Source organism: Oxyura jamaicensis, chromosome 28 (genome assembly GCF_011077185.1).
Source record: "Oxyura jamaicensis isolate SHBP4307 breed ruddy duck chromosome 28, BPBGC_Ojam_1.0, whole genome shotgun sequence".
In the NCBI taxonomy this organism is placed as follows: domain Eukaryota; kingdom Metazoa; phylum Chordata; class Aves; order Anseriformes; family Anatidae; genus Oxyura; species Oxyura jamaicensis.
Window position 1 is genome coordinate 4,493,635 of NC_048920.1, and position 17,336 is coordinate 4,510,970.

The 17,336-nt window shown below is 57.2% G+C and overlaps 1 protein-coding gene across 14 annotated transcripts in view; it reads right to left on the bottom strand.

Annotated features, from left to right (window-relative positions):
* The window catches only part of TCF3 (transcription factor 3), a 64,725-nt gene that overhangs the window by 23,821 nt on the left and 23,568 nt on the right, over positions 1-17,336 (bottom strand). For 10 of the 14 annotated variants that reach the window (XM_035348225.1, XM_035348231.1, XM_035348230.1 and 7 more), the window contains 2 exons: positions 5,893-5,966; positions 4,710-4,806 (listed from right to left, as the gene is read on the bottom strand). In XM_035348225.1, the coding sequence (XP_035204116.1) occupies positions 4,710-4,806; positions 5,893-5,966 (171 nt within the window). The remainder of the gene's footprint in view (positions 1-4,709; positions 4,807-5,892; positions 5,967-17,336) is intronic. The other 4 variants (XM_035348239.1, XM_035348238.1, XM_035348226.1 and 1 more) reach the window with 1 other exon arrangement.

Below are 17,336 nucleotides of genomic sequence, written 5' to 3' on the forward strand. Positions count from 1 at the left end.
TGTCTAGGAAAAGCCAAGCGGGAGGAGGAAGAATGGCAAACTTTTCTGGATCGTAACAAATACCGAGCCTATTAAAAAAAGAGCCGGCAAAGCTGAAGTTGGCAGAAGGAGGTGCTGTTTCTGGTGCCGGGGAGATGCCTGGCAGCACACGCAGCAAGCCAGGCTGCTCCAGGACTTGGCACAGCCCAAAAAACAGAGCTAAACCCTAGCAGAGCAGCATGGACCACGATGGAAGCAAATCGTGGTAGAGCAAATGCCAGGAATCTCCCCAAACACCACCTCCAAATGACTCAAATCCTGCAGCAGGAGGAGGCGGGCAGACATCAAGCAAACTTCGGAAAAAAAACAGGATCCCAAGAATAAAAGCCTTTGAATGAGGAATCGGATTCCAAGGGAATCCCGTCCTTTGGATTTGCCCCTGCAGCTTTTAGCACAGAAAGGAGAAGCACTGCGGAGAGCACCTTAAAAACAAGGTGCACCCAGAAACTGGCCGGGAGCATTTCATATTTATGGCGTTCACTGGTTTGCTTCGCTGCGAGCCCTGCCATCCTTTCCCCTTTGCCAAGCCCTTCCCTTGCCTTCAACCCTGCTCAACAAGTGCTTTCCCAATCCCTCCCCTCTCCCTGGCGTGTCCTCTCTTGCAGGATCCCGCAGCGCCGGCGCTCAGCCGAAGCCCTCCCCAGGGCTGCACCCAGGACTCCCGTTCTCCCCTCCCAAACGCAGATTTGCTCCCGGAGCGAGGCGAAAGAACAGGATAAAAATTCCTCTTTCTCGAGGCGAGCCACGAGCTCCAGGAGGAGCAGGGTCTGGCCTCGCTGCCCCGCGTCCCGCAGCCCTTTTCGCCCCCGGGGCTGAGTGCAGGCATCTCCCCTCCAACACAAGCCGGGCAGTGCTTTCAAGCAAACCTGCGGTTTTGCCGTTTCTCTCCCCGAGACAAGCCCTGCTGGCAGATGCGCACAAGAAAAGGCGATCCACGTCGCCTACAGGTTCTGCCAGCGCCTGCCGGGAGGACGCAGGTGCCTCGCCGCCGCGCGGCCCCTTCCAGCCCGCGGGGGGTTCACACGGGCGCCCTCGCATCACCCCAGCCCCGGCTCCCACCCACAGCGCGCCTCTCCCAGCCCCGCTAATTCCATCAGAATTACGTCCTGGGGAGAAAGGGGAGGAAAAACACAGCCAGCCATTAAAAGGGAGGGGGGAAATAGGTTCGGAGAAAAAAACAACACAAAAAAACAGAAGCGGTGACAAGCCCCCGTCCGCAGGCAGATTAAAACCATTGTCCAGGAAGAACACAATCCACAACAGCTCACAATGCACACAAGATTAGAAACACTCCTCTGAAAAGAAGCTAATTACTAGAAATAATTACTAGAAAGAAATCTGTTATGGCTTATCAGTTTCCCTGCTGTTTAAGCAATCCCCCCCCCATCTCCCCCTGCTGAAGATGAATGGTAAAAGAGTGACTGATTTGGGAGATTGGTGAATTCAAACAAAAAGCGCTCCCCGCTCTCTGTGACAAGCTGGTTTGTCACCGTGCCGCGTCCCGGCACCCCCCCCGGGGCAGACAGGGATGACCCCCATCACCTCGTGCCACCCAGGGCCACCCCTAGTGCTTGGACCTCGCCAGGACATCGTCACCCAGCCTCGGGGAGCGGCACCGAGGGGGCACGGGTTGGGAACTTGTTGGAGGGGGCGATGGAGCACACGGGTGTTGTTACTGCTCCCTGCTCATCGCGGTCACCAGGGCAGGCTCATGGCACTAACAGCAGCTCTGTTCCAGGGCTTTTTATCAACTTAGCTCATCCAGTCCACTGCAACGCAGGCCAGCTTCCCGCCCGGCCAGGCTTGCAGACATCCCTCTCGCTTTTTTCCCAGTGCTTTGCTGATTAGAAGCTGTGCCAGAGGGGGACCCTGTGCTTTGGGAAGCATCTGACTGGAGACTGCCCTCGCGCCATCCCCTTCCCAATGCGCACGAGCAGGGGCCCGGGCAGCCCTCGGAGCCCCGAGAGCAGCGGGAGCCAGCTCCTGGGTCCTGCTGGGGGAGCAGCCCCCCCAGTCTGTGCTCGGCACCTCCCAGAGCCCAGCTCCCACCGTGCCGGGTGCTGTGCGCTCACCTAAAGACCACCGGTGAGCCCCAGACATCACATTTGGTGTCCGAGCTGAACGGAAAGGAAAGCAGCACTTCTCCTTTCAAAGGGTGCTCTGCGAACTCAAAACCAGTCCTGGGGGATGCGTGCGCCGCATGGGGCATCTCTGCCATCTGCGGAGCCTCGCTGCGAGCCCAGCGCACCCACAGCACCCCTTCTGCAGCCAGCAGCAGCCGTGCCTCCAGCCCCCGGGATCCATCGCCCGCTGCGGAGAACCACACGTGCTCCGTCCTGGGATCAAATCTCTCCAGCGCTTCGTGCCAGGGCTTTGTGTGTCCCCCCCAACCCCCGGGGGCTGTTGAAGCATTTTTCTCCCCACGGCTGCTCGGCCATGCTGCACGCGGAGGGGAGCCCTGGCCAAAAGGCCGTGGTTTCCAACGAGGACAATGTTCCTCCTGAAAGGTTTCTTCTAGCGGTTTCTGATCCTCCCCGAAGAAACAGAGGCTGAGCGGGAAATAGATACAAACTCTTGTCTTGGAGAAGGGTTTACGTGGGCGCGTTTCATACACCTTTTGCCCATGCAGTAGCACCTGATGTGTCTGTCCATGTTGATCTGCCCCTTCCATCTCCTTATGCTTTAAAATTCATCAGTCCCACTCGACTGCCCCATTGGCATCACCTTTCCCAGCTTGTGCCCCCCGGGGGGAACCTTTTGGGAAACCAGGGAGTGACACAGAGAAGTGACATCTCCAAAGCTCACACTTCCCTCCCACTTCGCTACTGCTATCATATGCAAGAAGATTTTTTTTCCTGCTCTCCTTTCTCTCATCTTCCATTTATGATTTTGCCACTTGAAAAGTTCTCAGTTTGGCAAAGAGGAAGAGAAAATTCCACCTGTGGTCTTCCTCCAGCTTGTCATTCTCAGCACAGCGGCTAAGCAAAACCGATTTATTTATTTTGGAACCTGCTCCAGGAGCCGGTGTTTTCTCCTTTAACCGCATTCAATTTTAGGCACCAAAGGACTTTGAAATGTCCGGAGGTCCCTGCCCCTCCTGTCTGCACTTTCCTGCCCCCCCCCCAGCTCCCGTCCTGGTGGTGGGGCTCTGGGTGCTGCACCCGAGGCCTCGCACGGGCAGCAGGAGGGCCGGGGGCAGCGCAGGGCGCTGGGTGCCACCGCTTTGGTGGCAGCTGCTGGAAGTCACCGCCGGGGCGGAGGCGGCTCCGGCTCCACGTGCTGGGGACCGGCTGGGTTCACAGCCCCGTCGGGGAGTGCCGCAGTGCTTGCCAAGCACCCGTAGCCCTGGCTTTGAGAGGAAGCCAAATGCGTCTTCCCTGCACACATCAAAGGGGAAACCTCCGTGTTCCTCCCCGGGCAGCTCCTTCTTGGCTGGAAGCTCTCAAGGCTGCCTCTGCCCCCGGCGTGGGATGGGCTGGGAGGGGTCCTCCCCCCGCACACACCCCACGAAACCCTGCTGCATTACATCAAGGCTCCCCTGCCTCATTAAGGAACATCTCTTCTACTTTGCTTACATCCTCCTGGGGCAGAAAATGAGAAGGAACAACCGCCCTCGCAGAGGGAGCCACTCAGAAACGCTCCTCCACCTTTGGAAGGCGAAGGACAATCGAACGTCCTGCCCCTGCAGCGAGGAGTTTAACGGGGGAACGGGGCTAAGGATGAGCCCGTGCCCCAGACACGGGCCAGGAGGAGGAAGCTCGCTGACAGCCACTTCCCAGTGCCACCCCGCTCTTCTCTTCCCTTTTCTGACCAGCTCTGGAGGAGGAACCTCAGAGCGTGGTGGGGATTTTCTGCTTCAAACACAATTCCCTCTGCTGACCCCACCCTTGCAACCACGAGCGCTTGCTGGAGGGCTCGACCCACCACTGCGTGGGCAAAGGTGGGGAGGACTAACCCCAAATCCTGGCCTAATGTCGTTAGAGCTCTCGAAGACCTTCAAGACAGTTATTTTCTGCTCTTAATCTCTCTCCTTCCACCCCCAAGCTGGGAGAGGGAACCGGGTAAATGGTAGCACGCACCCTGGTCCCGCAGGATCACGGTCCCTGGCACAGCGAGGCGTGCTGTCCCTTGTGCTGCCCGGCACGAGGAATTGAGGAGCTGGATGAGGAATGGAGGAGCCCTGCAGAGGGTTCTGCCCGAGCAGGACACAGAAAGAGCCCCCCCTGAATCCCAGTGCCTCAAGGAAGGAGCAGCCTGGCTCTCTGCCTACGGCAGCACGGCTGGAAGGCAGAGCATCCCGCCACCATGAGCCTGTTGCAAGACCTTAAGCATGGGCTGCATCTTTCCCCCCCCCGCATACCTTTCCACCCCTGATTACCAGCTCCTTGAGAGCAAACTCAGCCCTTCCCGTACCAGCGCAGCAGGCATCCATCTCTGTTATTGCCCTTGGGTGCTACAGCAGAACGGGGAAAAATAATCATGCACATAAAATCCAGAGGCTGCCGCGCACATCAGGCGCTGATGAGACCTTGTGGCCAGCAGCCCCTTTAACCACAGCTCCGATCGCCCCTTCTGGAGCGGGTCCCGTGGAGGAAGCAGGAGCACGTACCGCTCCCTGTTACATCGCCCCGGTTGAATCCCGCACCTACGGGGCAGCGGAAGGCACTTACCCACTAGTCCAGGTCCCAGGAATGGTGATGAAGATATGCTGTTGTGCGACGGCAGGTCCCTGTGCTCGCCGTAGTGGGGGCCTTCACCATAGCTCTGCTGAAGCAACACGGACATGATCAGCGTGTGCCCGGGGATGCTGAGCCGAACACGCAAGGCGTGCGTGGGAATCGACCTACGCTGTGCCCAACCTAACGCGGCGCGACGCTGCCTGGTGCTGCACGACCTGATGCCGTGGGGGGAGGAAGGAAGGAGACCCGAGCTGCTACTGCACGGGCAGTCTCTGGAGGGACCAAAAATCAGCCCCCAAGTCGCATCAGCGCGCCGCACAAACTGGAGAGGCCGGGCTGTCGGGGCGCAGGGCCTCTCGCAGGGAGAAGGGTCAAAGTCAAAGGCACCTCGTGAGCAGGGCACTGAAACGATCCCACCCTCGCGGCGGGGAGCGGGCAGCACAGCTGCAGCATTTGGAGGGGACGTGGCACCAAGGCAGGGACACAGGGAGGCTTTGCCCCATGCTGGCGCCTCCTGCACAGTTTCTGCTTTCGCTCAGCGGCTCGGCACCCGCCAGGTGAGAGGCAGAGAGCCCCAGACCCCCCCGAGCCGGGGGGGCAGAGGGGGAGAGGAGGAGGTCTATAAAAATGAGAAATGATACAGCGCCTGCTCCGCCACTGACCTAAGGGAAGGGAACGGTGTCATTGCGAAAACGAATCACACAAACCCATTAAAACATGAGCATCTGTCAAAAACCCACCATTTCAATTAAGTTAATGTCTTTTCTCTCTTCCCCTCCTCAGGCCCCAGTTCTGTGCTGTTGCAGCCTCGGCTGCTTCCCGACAAAATCCTCCCCATCCTCAGCCCCACCCGGGGCCCTCCCCAGCCCCGCTGCGCTGAGCCCTCTCCTCCCCATGCCCCGGGAGAGGGGATGCCGCAGGCTCCAGGTCTGGGCGAGGTTTTTGGAGGAGAAGCCTTCTCCAGGGGCGCCTCAAAGCAGCAAAGCCTGTGGGGATGAGGTCGGGCCCCCTCTGCCTGCTGTGCCCCCTCTGGTAACAGAAACAACGCTCAAAACGGGACAAGAAAAGCTGTTCCAGGGTCAGAGCCAGCCTGGGCACAGTGCGTGCACTGAGAGGCCATCGCAAAGCCTCCGTTTATTTTCATTTGAGCTCGGTGTTTGTGCTTTATCCTTACCCTTCCTTGGTCAAATGTGGAGCTGTTTTGATCTCCCGTTCCCCAGGAACCTGATCCCGGTCTTTCATCCAAACCTACCGAAAAACAGGAAGAACAAAGGTTACTCTTGCTTTATCAGCAAAGCCTCAAAGGTGTTCTCGCAAAATTAACTCTTCCTTCTACAAACAAAACAATATTTTCATTAATAAACCACTTCCACTTGGCGTGACCGATCCTCCCCTCTCCATCCCCACCTCAGCTGGGAGTTCAAAGCTGATCCCACCGCAGCCTGGAAAGGCTTCAAAACGCGGGGCAGTGGGAAGAGGAGAAACGAGTATTTTACCTCCGCGTTACCCCGCGGTGCCGAGGAGCCTGCCCTCCCCGAAGCCTGATGTTTAAGAGGGCTGCAAATTAAGAACCGATCGCGCCCATCCCGGTGCTCCAGCGGGACCCGATTTTTGCTTGTGAGCAGCGTGCAAACAGACTTGCCCACTGCTGGATCATGGGCTAAAAAACTCCATCAAAAGAGCCTTGGATGTGACGTGCTGGGGCACACCACTGCCTGGGGCTCGCGCCTGTTCAAGGCTATTTTTGATGTAAGCCCCGTGCTCCGGCAGAGGAAGGTGCGTGGATACTGCGGCTCCGATCGGAGCCCGCTCCCACCCGGGTGATTTTTAGCCCTCCCAAGCGTGTCCCGTGCAAAGGTGACTCAGCCCAGGATGGCAGCGAACCAACGGGAGGGGTTTTGCAACGTGCCTGCTCGCAGGCTGCGGTAGGAAGCCGTCTCCTTTCATCGCCTGCCAGGTCCGCCCAGGCTGTGCCTCTTGGGCGACCGGCACACGAGGTGCCCGAGGGAGGTGGCCGACGTCCACCGGGACAGAATCGCCCGGGGAGCCGCGGCAGCCGAGCTCTGCAGTTAAATCGGGCACTGCAACTGCACGGAGGAAACCCCTCATGGCAGGGGAGGCTGGAGCCCTGGCCCAGCCGAGCAGTGGGATTTCCGACTGGGCGTGCGGTGGATGTGAGCCAGCACTCGGGGCTCACGGCTGAGGCCAGAGTGGGCAGGATCCTGCACCCATGGGTGCCGCAAGAGACCGGCACGAGGCAGAGGCCGTGCCTCCTCCACCCGCCTTCGCCCCGGTCGCCGGAGCTGGGTCGGCTGTGGGGCTGCTGGGGAGAGCCCCCGAGCCCACGACAGGGTTGGGGCCGCCTCTGCCTTGACGCTGTGCACGGACCCCGTCCCCATCCCCAAAGCCGGGGGCTCTGGGGGCTCCCCCTGTCTTGCCCAGCTCTGTCCTGCTGCCAGCAGCCCAGGTGCCAGCAGGATTTATGGGATGTCGGGCTCCAAACAGAGCAGCCCCGGCAGGAGGAACTGGGGGAGCAGCGAGGGCTGGGCAGTTTCAGGGCGCGCTCTGCCTGCATTTTAGCAAAGCTGATTATTATGGCAAACACGCCACGTATTTGTCTCCTCCGCTCCCCTTACTGTTCATTTAACCAGAAACTTCTTTCAAATTACATCCTTCTATTTCTGTGCCTTTGTGTTAATCATTTCCCCAGAGAATTGGTGTTTAATTGCTGTCTAATTTGCATAATTATGCATATTAATCTCTACACCTAATGAATATTCATAATTCTCATTTAGATTTTGTTTTCTAATCAAAAATTTCCAATGTGATTACTGTGCAGAGCAGGGATAAGCCTCTAATAATACCTTGGATACTAGGGAGAATTACTGCCAATTCTCCCACCTCCTACTTCCTAGAATAAACTTTTGCTTTGCTAATGTGTTTTTCTAAAGCAATTCATCTGCATACCCCGCAAACACCAGTGGAGATCGGGAGGCAGAAAGGCTCCTTCTATTCATCTTGCTTTCCCGGGTACTTTTTGAGCATCCCAGCAGTCGGGGTGACGAGGCGAGCACTAACCGCAGCCTCAGCCACCCCTGGCAAAAACTCAGCCCCTCGTGCTGGAAGGATGAGGACGGTGCCATGCCCCGGTGGCTGCAGCCAGAGAGACCCCCCCAGGCCCTTCTCCAGCCCCCCTGAACCAAGAGGAGCTGCCCCGGGGGGGATGATCAATGGGGTAGCCTTCGGGGGGGGCTCTGGTGCCTAGAGGCCCGCGATGAATTTTTGCCCAAATCCCTAATAATAATAATGATAAAATAAAAAATCGAAATTCACTGCCAGGCTTGCCCAGGAAAGGAGGAAGGAGGCGGAGGTTCAGTGCAGGGGGAGCACCAAAGGGCTCGCTCGGTGCCCGAAGAGGAGGCCAAGAGGTTCTGGTGCTGTGAGCCGGCCGTCAGCCTCGGACAAAGCCCGGGGGGAGCCGAAAGGGCCCTTGTGCCTCCAGGCACCCACGGGGCTGCGGTGAGCCGAGGCTATCGCTCTCCCAGCTGGCCAGCAAAGCCAGCGGAACGCAGCCCAGCAGCAGGCGCAGAGGCAAAACGGGCTCGGGAGCCTCCAAACGTGCCGGTGCCGGCACACCGCTCAGCGGGGCCAGCCTGAGGACCGAAGCCTTTCCAAACAGCTCGAGAAAACGGTCTCACGTCTTCCCAAGCTATAGCAACCAGGGCGAAAGGTGCCTGCAGAATGTCCCATTTTCATCCTGGAGGTGTTCTGAGAATTCAGGCGTTTCTGGGATGAAGCCAGGACAAAAAAAATCACCCTGCCCACCTTACGTTTCTGGCAACCATCCCAGTGTAGCGCCGACCTGCCCTCCCCTCCCTTTGTATCAGATCTACAACTCGGCAGCAAATGCCCTCTGCCAAACCCATGAAAACCCAAAGGCTGGCCAAAAGCGGGTGAAAACCACCCACCCGAGGCTCAGCGGGGTTTTGCTCAGCCCACACCCCGCAAGGCTGCGAGGCTGCTGCCACCACCACCACCCACGGCCACGCTTCCCCCTGCCTGTGACGCTCACCCATCGCTCCCGGTGCTCCGGAGCCTTCCCCACGGCACCAAGCAGCTGGGCTGGACCCAAAAAAGAGGAGGAGGAAGGGGAAGGAGCAGGAAATGGAGACATCTGGGCTGAGAAGGGCCCAGGGCGGCGTTTGGGGCAGGCTGCAGCAGCTCCAGCACATCCCCAGGTGCTCGCCCAAAGGTGTGCAAGCCTGTCACCCGAACCCTTTGGTCACAGCGGCACGGGGGGCAAGGCCGCATGCCTCATCCCCATCCCGATGGAGGTCGGGAGGGCTTTGGGCACTGCCGATGAGCTTCCTGCCTGCAGGCACTGCTCACGTGCTGCAGGGAGAGCTGTCGGGCTCCCCCAGCCCTGCGAGCGCACCAAGCCTCCAAAAGTCACACCTGAACCTCTCAAGGGGAGCTCCAAAAAATCCCCTCTGGCTCAGGGACCTGCCTGCAGGACAAGGCTGTCACCTCCTGCGCTCCCTACCTGAGCGTCCCCGCAACGGGACAGGGACCTGCGGGCACCTCCCTCCCTCCCCAGCTCTGCCTCGTCCCCAAAGCAGGTTTCCTGCACATGACCGTGCACAAGGTCCTGGGCAAGAAATAAAGCCAAGGCCCCAGCTGAGATCGTATCGAGCTCGCGTGGCAGGGAGCAGGACTACTTTTGCACCAGCAAGTGTAATCCTGGCATACCCCAGCTTTTGAGCTTTGCAGCACTGAAAACGCCCTCCCAGCACAGGGCACGCGCGCAGCTTCTGCAGACACCCACATGTGCCCGCAGCTGGTCGGGGCCAACTTTATTTTAAAATAAAACCCTTTTCCAGCTAACCAAGTTTAGGCACACTTTCCAATTCAGAGCAGACAAAAATAGGAGCTACCTCCTCTCTCCATTAATACAGTTATTAAAAAACGTACAGATTAATTGTGCATTTTAATAACCCTGATCATGAATATTCATAATGCATTTCTTGCTCATGTTCTAATTAAAATGTACTAATAGAATAAGATGTAGCTGTCAGACAGTCATTTTTTTTTCCTTACGATTTCTGTGCCTCAGCTAAGAAGAGCTGATAGACAAGAACTGCTCTAAGCTCTCAGCACAGATAAAAATAATTTGCCCAAACTGAGCCCGAGTAAAAGCCCTCCGTGCGCCACGAGGTCCTGCATGCCCTCGCCACCCCAGCACACCCTCCAAGGACACATTCAAACCACTTTCAGTTGTGAGAGGACGGGTTTTAGCAGTGCATTTACTGCCCCAACCCTGCATGCTACGAAGCATCTCCTGCCTTCTGCATCCCTTTCCGAAGGTGAGCAGGGTGCTGCTGCGTTTGCTCCGAGACGCCTGTCCCACCCCACACGAGCTGTCCGGGCCCCGGGGGCAGCTCCCCACGCAGGAGGGAACCTGCAGCTCTGAAACCAGCAAACTGGTTAAGGAGGGCGTGTGGTTTTCTGCCCCGTTCCCACATCCCAGCAGCAGCCACGTGCGCTCCTTCCCACCCCATTCTCCGCAGGCTGCTCCAGCCCCCGCACCCGGGATGCCTGGAGCTGAAAACGCCATGCAGAGATGCTGGCTCTGGCCTCAGTCAGTAACCAGAGCCCTGGATGCTACCTGGGAACGTGTCCTGTCCCTCGAGCCACCGGAGAGCCTTCAGGAGGGCTTCTCAGAGCTCTCAACTCCTCGATCCCAGCACAGCTCCGGGATGCAGCTGGCAGGGAGCAGGGCTGGGTGTTGGAGGTCTCCACCATGCAGCCACTGCAGGTCCTTCAGCAGGAGCTCAGTCCCCAGTAATCCCTTTGCAAGCAAAACCCACAGGGCAGGCAGTGCTCCTCTGGACCCGGGGGACACACAGGGACACACAGAGTGGGACATCTTGCCCCCAAGACTGCTCGGTCACCATTCGTGCACCAAGACCAAGGGCTTGCTCTTAAACCCTGCACCAAGGGACACCTGGAGGAGCGCATGCCAAGCTGCAAAGCTGTGGTCCAGTACGTTCAAATGCTTTGAAGATGCCTCGCTTTTGGCCTCAGAAGAAGGCAGGGGCAGCCCCGTGCTGAGGGACAGTGAGGGACATTGGTGGGACGTCACCGGGGGACACTGCGTGGCTCCGGCTGCAGCTGAGCTGGGCTGAGCGCTTCCCTCCCCCTGATGCCTCCACCCTGCCCGGCACAATCTGTCAGCATCAAAGTGCCCTCCTTAATCTGATTCCCATCAAAAAAACCTTTATTATTATTATTATTTTCAATAAATCTATTAGAAATATTAAGGCCAAGCCCCTGCTCTGGGAGCAGTCGCAGCCCTGGCTTTGCTGGAGCACGGTGATGCCCTGGCACAAGCGAGGTGGCTCTGGTGGCCCTCGTCACAGCAGGACGGGAATACAGGGCTGGGAATAAAAACCCCACGAGCAAAAGCCCCCCAGGGCCCTGCCCGTGAATACACCGGGCAGCACAGAGGGTGCCCACGCGACGCCCAGTGCCTGCCTCCGCCGGAGGTGGGACGCTGCGGTCACAGCCACCGGTGCCACCGTAATTTGGTTTGAAAGAGAGGTGACAGAAGGCTGCTTGAAAAACACTTCCAAATTAAGCGGCTTTGTGTCCTAATCGCTCTGGCGATCAGCCTCACAGCAAAATCTCCGCTAAAAGGGATTTGAAATCAATAAAATTAGTCGACTAGTAATTAGCTTTAGTCCCAGTCAAACCAGCAAAGTTGTTTTTCCTGGTGAGGGTTTGCTCCCTGGGCCCACACGCTGCTGCCCGGTGAGAAACAACGGCACCGACGCATCCCAACACCGAGGCATCCTCAGGGAAAGCCCCCCCGGCCGCCGGCATGGCCTCGCCAAGGGGAAAACCGGGGTGTTTTGGAGCGGCTGCCTGTTTATTTACCAGCCCCGTCCACCCCTGAATAGGAAAAAACAGATTTGAATGGGAGGCAGTCGCCGGCTGTTTACAGGACGTTGATTGTGGACGGGACTATACAATTTGTTCACTTCCTTTTCCCGGCGCACGACAAAACAATTCCACCCCCCCCAACCCCCACGCAAAAAAGGAAAAAAAAAAGAAAAAAAAGACGAAAAAAAAATAAAAAAAAAAAGGAAAAAAAAGCAAGAGCAAGCAGGGCTGAACACCTGGAGGGCAGCTCGGGATGCTCGGCGCTGCCAGCCGAAGGGCAGGGAGGGCTTCATGCTGCTGCTGCCAGGGAAGGAAGCGAGTGCTTTGGTGGGCCCTCCGGATCAGGCCCCCCAAGGATGGACCCTGCCGGCGCCCTGAACGAGGTCACCTTGGAGCCTGCCATAGCAGAACCCTACAGGTTTATGGGGCAGATCCTTCCCCTTTGTGCCGATGAAAGCACGAGGAATTCAAAACCAAGGCGCACGCGGCCACGCCGCAAAAGCGCCCATGCCCCTACCCTGAGGGGGATGCCTGCTGCTGGCTCTCCCCCTCCCCAAACGCATGCCCGGGGATAATTTTGACTTAAAAAAAAAACAAAAAGCTGATTCCGCCACTTCCGTGATCATTAATTCCTCCGCTTTGCATCTGCTCTGGCATCTCCTGTGTCGTGTTCTGGTTCAGCAGTTGCTGCATGGTCCACACTCAGGGTGGGATTTTAGGAAGTATTTGGGGCTGGGGAAAAATGGGAGAGGTATCCCAAAGGGGGCAAGGAAAAATGATCCGTTCCCCACTGGCTTCGGGCGAGGGATGAGTATGGAGACAAAGCAGGAAAGAGAAATTAAATCTACAGATAAAACAAAGCCAGAAAGGAGAAAAAAAGCCAAGGAGGTATTTTGTACTCTCAGTCTTTCGGAAGATGGTCTGCGAGATGGTGCACGTGGCATTTCCAAACAGAGCTGCATTTGCAGCCCCTGCCGTGGCTTGGGGAAGTGCTTGGCCTGGATTTCTGAGCCCAGGGGTGGCTGCAAGAGCTCTCACAGGATGGGACAGGCTCCACGGCAGCCCCCGGGCCAGGATCGGGGGCCAGGGCGATGTCCCAGGAAGGAGCAGGGAAAACCAGCAGGCACCGCACCCAGCACGGGGGTAAGGGGTGCCTGATGCCGAGAGCAAGGACAGGGCCCCCGTCCCCGTTGGTAATGGGGATCAAGGCAAGAGCTTGCCCCCTCCAAGTCATAATTAAGAAAATGAATCACCTGGACCAGCCCCATCAAGGCCGTGCAAAACAACGGCGCGATGTGCAGGTGGTGGGAAAACGCTGCACTGTGGCCCTTCTCCTCGGGGAAGAGGCCAAACCAGACGGGTTCGTTAAGTTAATGACAGCCAACGAGGCGAGGCCAAGGCAGTGAGGCCAGCGGGCCTCCCGAGCGTGGCCAAGCAGCCTGCTCCTCCAGCAGAAAGGCACGAAGGCACGAAGGCCTACCTCCCAGCCCTGAGTAAGGCCAGCAAGATGCCACGGGGAGAAAGACAACAAACCTGTGACGACAACCAGAGGGAAGAAAATAAACTTTAAAGCTCAAAACACTTCCACCAGCTGTGAAAACAAAGGCACAGCAATGACCAAACACGAGCACAAAGGAGCAGCACGAAAACGGGACAGATGATAACGGGGCTGGGCCAGGCAGTGCCTTCAGCAGGTCGGCAGCACGTGGGCCGGTCCCACTCGTGTCCCTTGTCCCCAGCCTCCCCGGGAGGCCCTACCTATGCCCCTCGCCCCCAGGCTCCCCCTGTGCCCACCGCCCCATTCTCGCTGTGCAAGGAGCAGGATGCCGAGCAGGGACAAATTGCAGGGACATGTCCAAGAACAATGTTGGTTTAAGGCGGGCTGATAACAAACGTCAGAATCAGCCTGGCTTTGTTAGTACCTTGGATTATGGCGTAATTCAGAGGAACAGCTCTGCTGCCCGTGGATGGAGAGGCCCAAAAAGCAAGGTGACTGCTTCCAGGCAGCTGCTGGCAGCTCCGAGGGCACCAGAGGCCGGGGGCAGCGCAGGGCCGACCCCGTGGGCCCTGCTTCCAGCATTAGCCCCCAAGGGGCACAGCACTGGTCCCCCCCTCGTGTCCTCCCCACATGGTTTTGTTGAGGACCCCCCGGGAACACGCCCCAAAGCCGCGCTCCCAGCAGGGCCTTGGAAAACCAGCGGGAGGGAACGCTGCGCCGGCCATCGGCCTCGCTGCCCCTTCGCCTTCCCCACAGTCTGCTCCCAGGCATGCAAACTTGGAAAAGCTTACTATTAAATATGGAAACCCATGGAAGCACGAGGAGTCCTTGGCCTACACACTAGACTTGTGCCACTCCAAATTCCCATCTCAAAGCCCCTCTGAGACCTCCGAGGGCTTCTTGGGAGCAGCGAGCCCGCAAGGCAACTTAAACACAAGGACAGCCCCGCAGAGAACTTGTCTTCATGTCCTGCATCAAATATGTCCAACAACATCAACATGTCTGCTACCACAAAACAACTTAAATCCAGCAGATAGAGCCTTATCTGTGAAGCAAAGGGTTATATCCCATTAAACAGAAAGCTTTGGGGAGAGAGGAGCGAGAGTAAATCCACATCCTGTTTTTTCCAGCTCATTTGTTTTACCACAAAGTTGCACACTCATGAAAGATGCAGACACTCGACACTAACGCACGCATTGTTGTCCGAAGAAAGAATTCATTCTGCTGAGCGCGCACAGCAGCCCGATGCCAGCGGGGAATGAAATACGATGGCTGCGTGTCCCCCGGGACGCCACGCACTGACCTTTCGGATCTCACAATCGTGTGCTTTGCATATACATACAGATGCTCGCACACCCAGACTATTTTGGTTAGAAGCATTTACCTCTATTTCCGCTCCGATTTGCATCTTTCCAAGTATTGTTTAATTTGCAACGTAAAATAAAATGAGGGCGTCAGAAATGCAACGGGGGCGCTGTCCTTTGCAGGGGAATATAAATCTTTTCCCGCTGGGTCTCCGTTGCTCACAGAGCAGGAAAATAGGAGCCAGAAGCCCATTTGCTTCCACCTGACTGTCAAAAATGTCGCAAGAGAGACATCTCAGATCAAAGGAGAAGACTTTCCTCAGCGATTTCCCTGGGACATGTCCCGAGAGTGGCGCCAGCACCGTGTACGTGAGCGTCCCCAGCCCTCCACTGCTGCCGCCAGCGGGCAGGGAGGCCAGAGGTGGTTAAAAATTAGACAAATTTCAGGCCATTTCCAAATAATGGGGAAATGATGCGGGGAAACGGCCAAACACCCACAATCTCGGCGGCCTCGGTAGTTTATCTGGGAGCCTTCTCTTTGAGGGAAGAGGGCCAGTGGTTAACACCATGTGGCTAACAGCCCAGCGGCGTGCCCTGCGAACTCCCCTGGAGCAAGAGGAAAAAACAGATCACGTCTGCCCAGGGAGCACAAGCATGCGTGGGTGGGAGGAAAGCAAAGGAGAGGCACGGCTGAGGCTGTTTGCTCTGCCCCAGAGGCTGGGGCTGCAATCCCGTGGGGTGCTGAGCAGCCCTGCTCCCCGGCACAGGATGCCCTGGACCGCACAGGATACCGGCGCAGGGCTGGCGAGGAGAGCTAACGTGTTAGCCGAGCCAATGATTCAGCCCACAGGAAGGATCATCTAAGAAGAATTGTTCGACACAATGAGAAAAACTTTCCCAAACAAAGTGTTCTCAACACCACCTGCCTCCTCCGTGGGGCCGAGGCAAGCCCCAAGCTCCAGCTTTTGTTTGCAAATAACTTTGAGACCGCAGTTGCCACAACAGAGCTTCGTCTTTTTTTCCCCTTCTCCTTTTCTGAGGGGACACGGCTCAGTGTGGGGCTCACCCCCCAGACCTTCCCCCAAAGCACGGCGCTGGGCAGCGCAGCAGCCACGCACTCGCTGCATTCGTCCGATGCCGAAACCCAAAAAAGTTCAGGTTGGAGGGCTGTAAGTGCAGGACTGCGACCCTCTGTGCCCAAACACCCGCAGCAGGATCCCCAGAGCACACCCACACCCCAGCAGGGTACACGGCACTGGGTTTGGGGGATTAACGGCACGTGGAGCCCACGAGGGTTCCCTCCCAGGCACCGGTTCTTGAAGAATTTGGTCAACACGGCACAGCATGGTGAGGTATTTACCTTAAGAACGGTTTAAGGACAGATGTGACCTATTTAGAGCTCTGCCAAATATTTCTGTAATTGAATATACCATCGATTATTTAAATTGCATTAAAAAGGGCTGTATTTGATCTACTTGCTACTAAGAAGCACCGTTTCCAAGAACCACGACTTTTTTTTCCCCTCTTTAACTATAAATACTTCAAGATGTTCACTTGTCCCTTCCCTTGCTAAGAATCCACATCTTTGCATAACCATGCTCCATGCCCCAAATTCCACTTCTGCCCCTGAAGCCAAGAGGACACATCACAGGAAGAGCTTACCTGAAAAAAAATCAGCTTTGTTTTAAGGGCGACACCAGCTTATGGAGCAGAGCCCATCAGGTGAGGTCTCATCCAGCCTCCTGTCCTCAGGGGAAACCAACGCTGGGCCATTGGTTTTCGCTGCCCATCAGCCTCAAGAGACTTTCTAAAGTCACCTCGGCCAGGGGACACGGAAAAGTTGCTCCAGCACCTCGTGCCCTGGTTCCCTTCATCCATGACACTCACATCCAAGCAGCGTGTTATCCCAGACCCTCGAGGACCGATTGAGGCACTGGGATGGCGGCTTGTTTTAAACCTACATTTGTCACCTGGCCACGTGCGTGGGGACCAGCTCAAGGGATGGGAAAGGAGGGTGGCACCGCTCCCACCAGCTGCATCCCACTGAAACCAGCCGTGGGGGTACGGACGAGCCCAGCATGGCACACGCGTGCGTCTGGGCTCCTCCTGCACCCGGCGGACGGAGGACGTGCCCGTGCCACAAGGACGTCCCCAAAGGAGCCAGGGAAGCCGTCCCTACCGTGCCCCCCCCCCTCCGAGGGCCCCACTGCTCCCACCGAGCTCTCCTCTCGCTGGGCAGACGGTGCCGGGCCGGTGGCGAGGTGCCAGCAGGTGGCACTCCTCGTGTGGCTCCTCGCGCTCCTGGGACCGACCAACGCTCCCCCCTCCTGCACGTGCATTTCACACCATTTCCTGGGTGCAACGCCAGCATCGCTTAGCGATGGCCCCTAGGAGCCAGTGTGATCTCTCACACTAACAGCAAAACCCTGCAAATATCCCCACAAACCCCACAAACATCCCGCTGATAGAGGAATGGGCTGGAGACAAAAAGGGACCCATTAGATTATCTCATCTCCCTCTCCTCTCTATCGTGTTTTATGTCCTGGTGCTTTTGTCTAGACGAGCGGTAACACTTCTTATCAGGAACGCCGATACAACTGTCTAGCAAAATTCACCCTTAGACATTTCTCCGGTAGTTTTCCTAAAGCTGCCTTTTAACTGCAAGAAGCTCAAGGGAATCATTTCCTCCACGAACAGCAAGAGCTGCCCCGGTGCAGAAGTTCTGGGGGGTCCAAGGGGGGTGACACCAGGGGCTCCCGGTGTGCTGGGACACCGCTGGGTGTGCAGGAGCCACTGCCCCACAGCTGCAACTTGGGAAATAATGTACACAAATAAAAATAGGGAAAAACCTCCTCACCTCAGCAAGGAAAACCC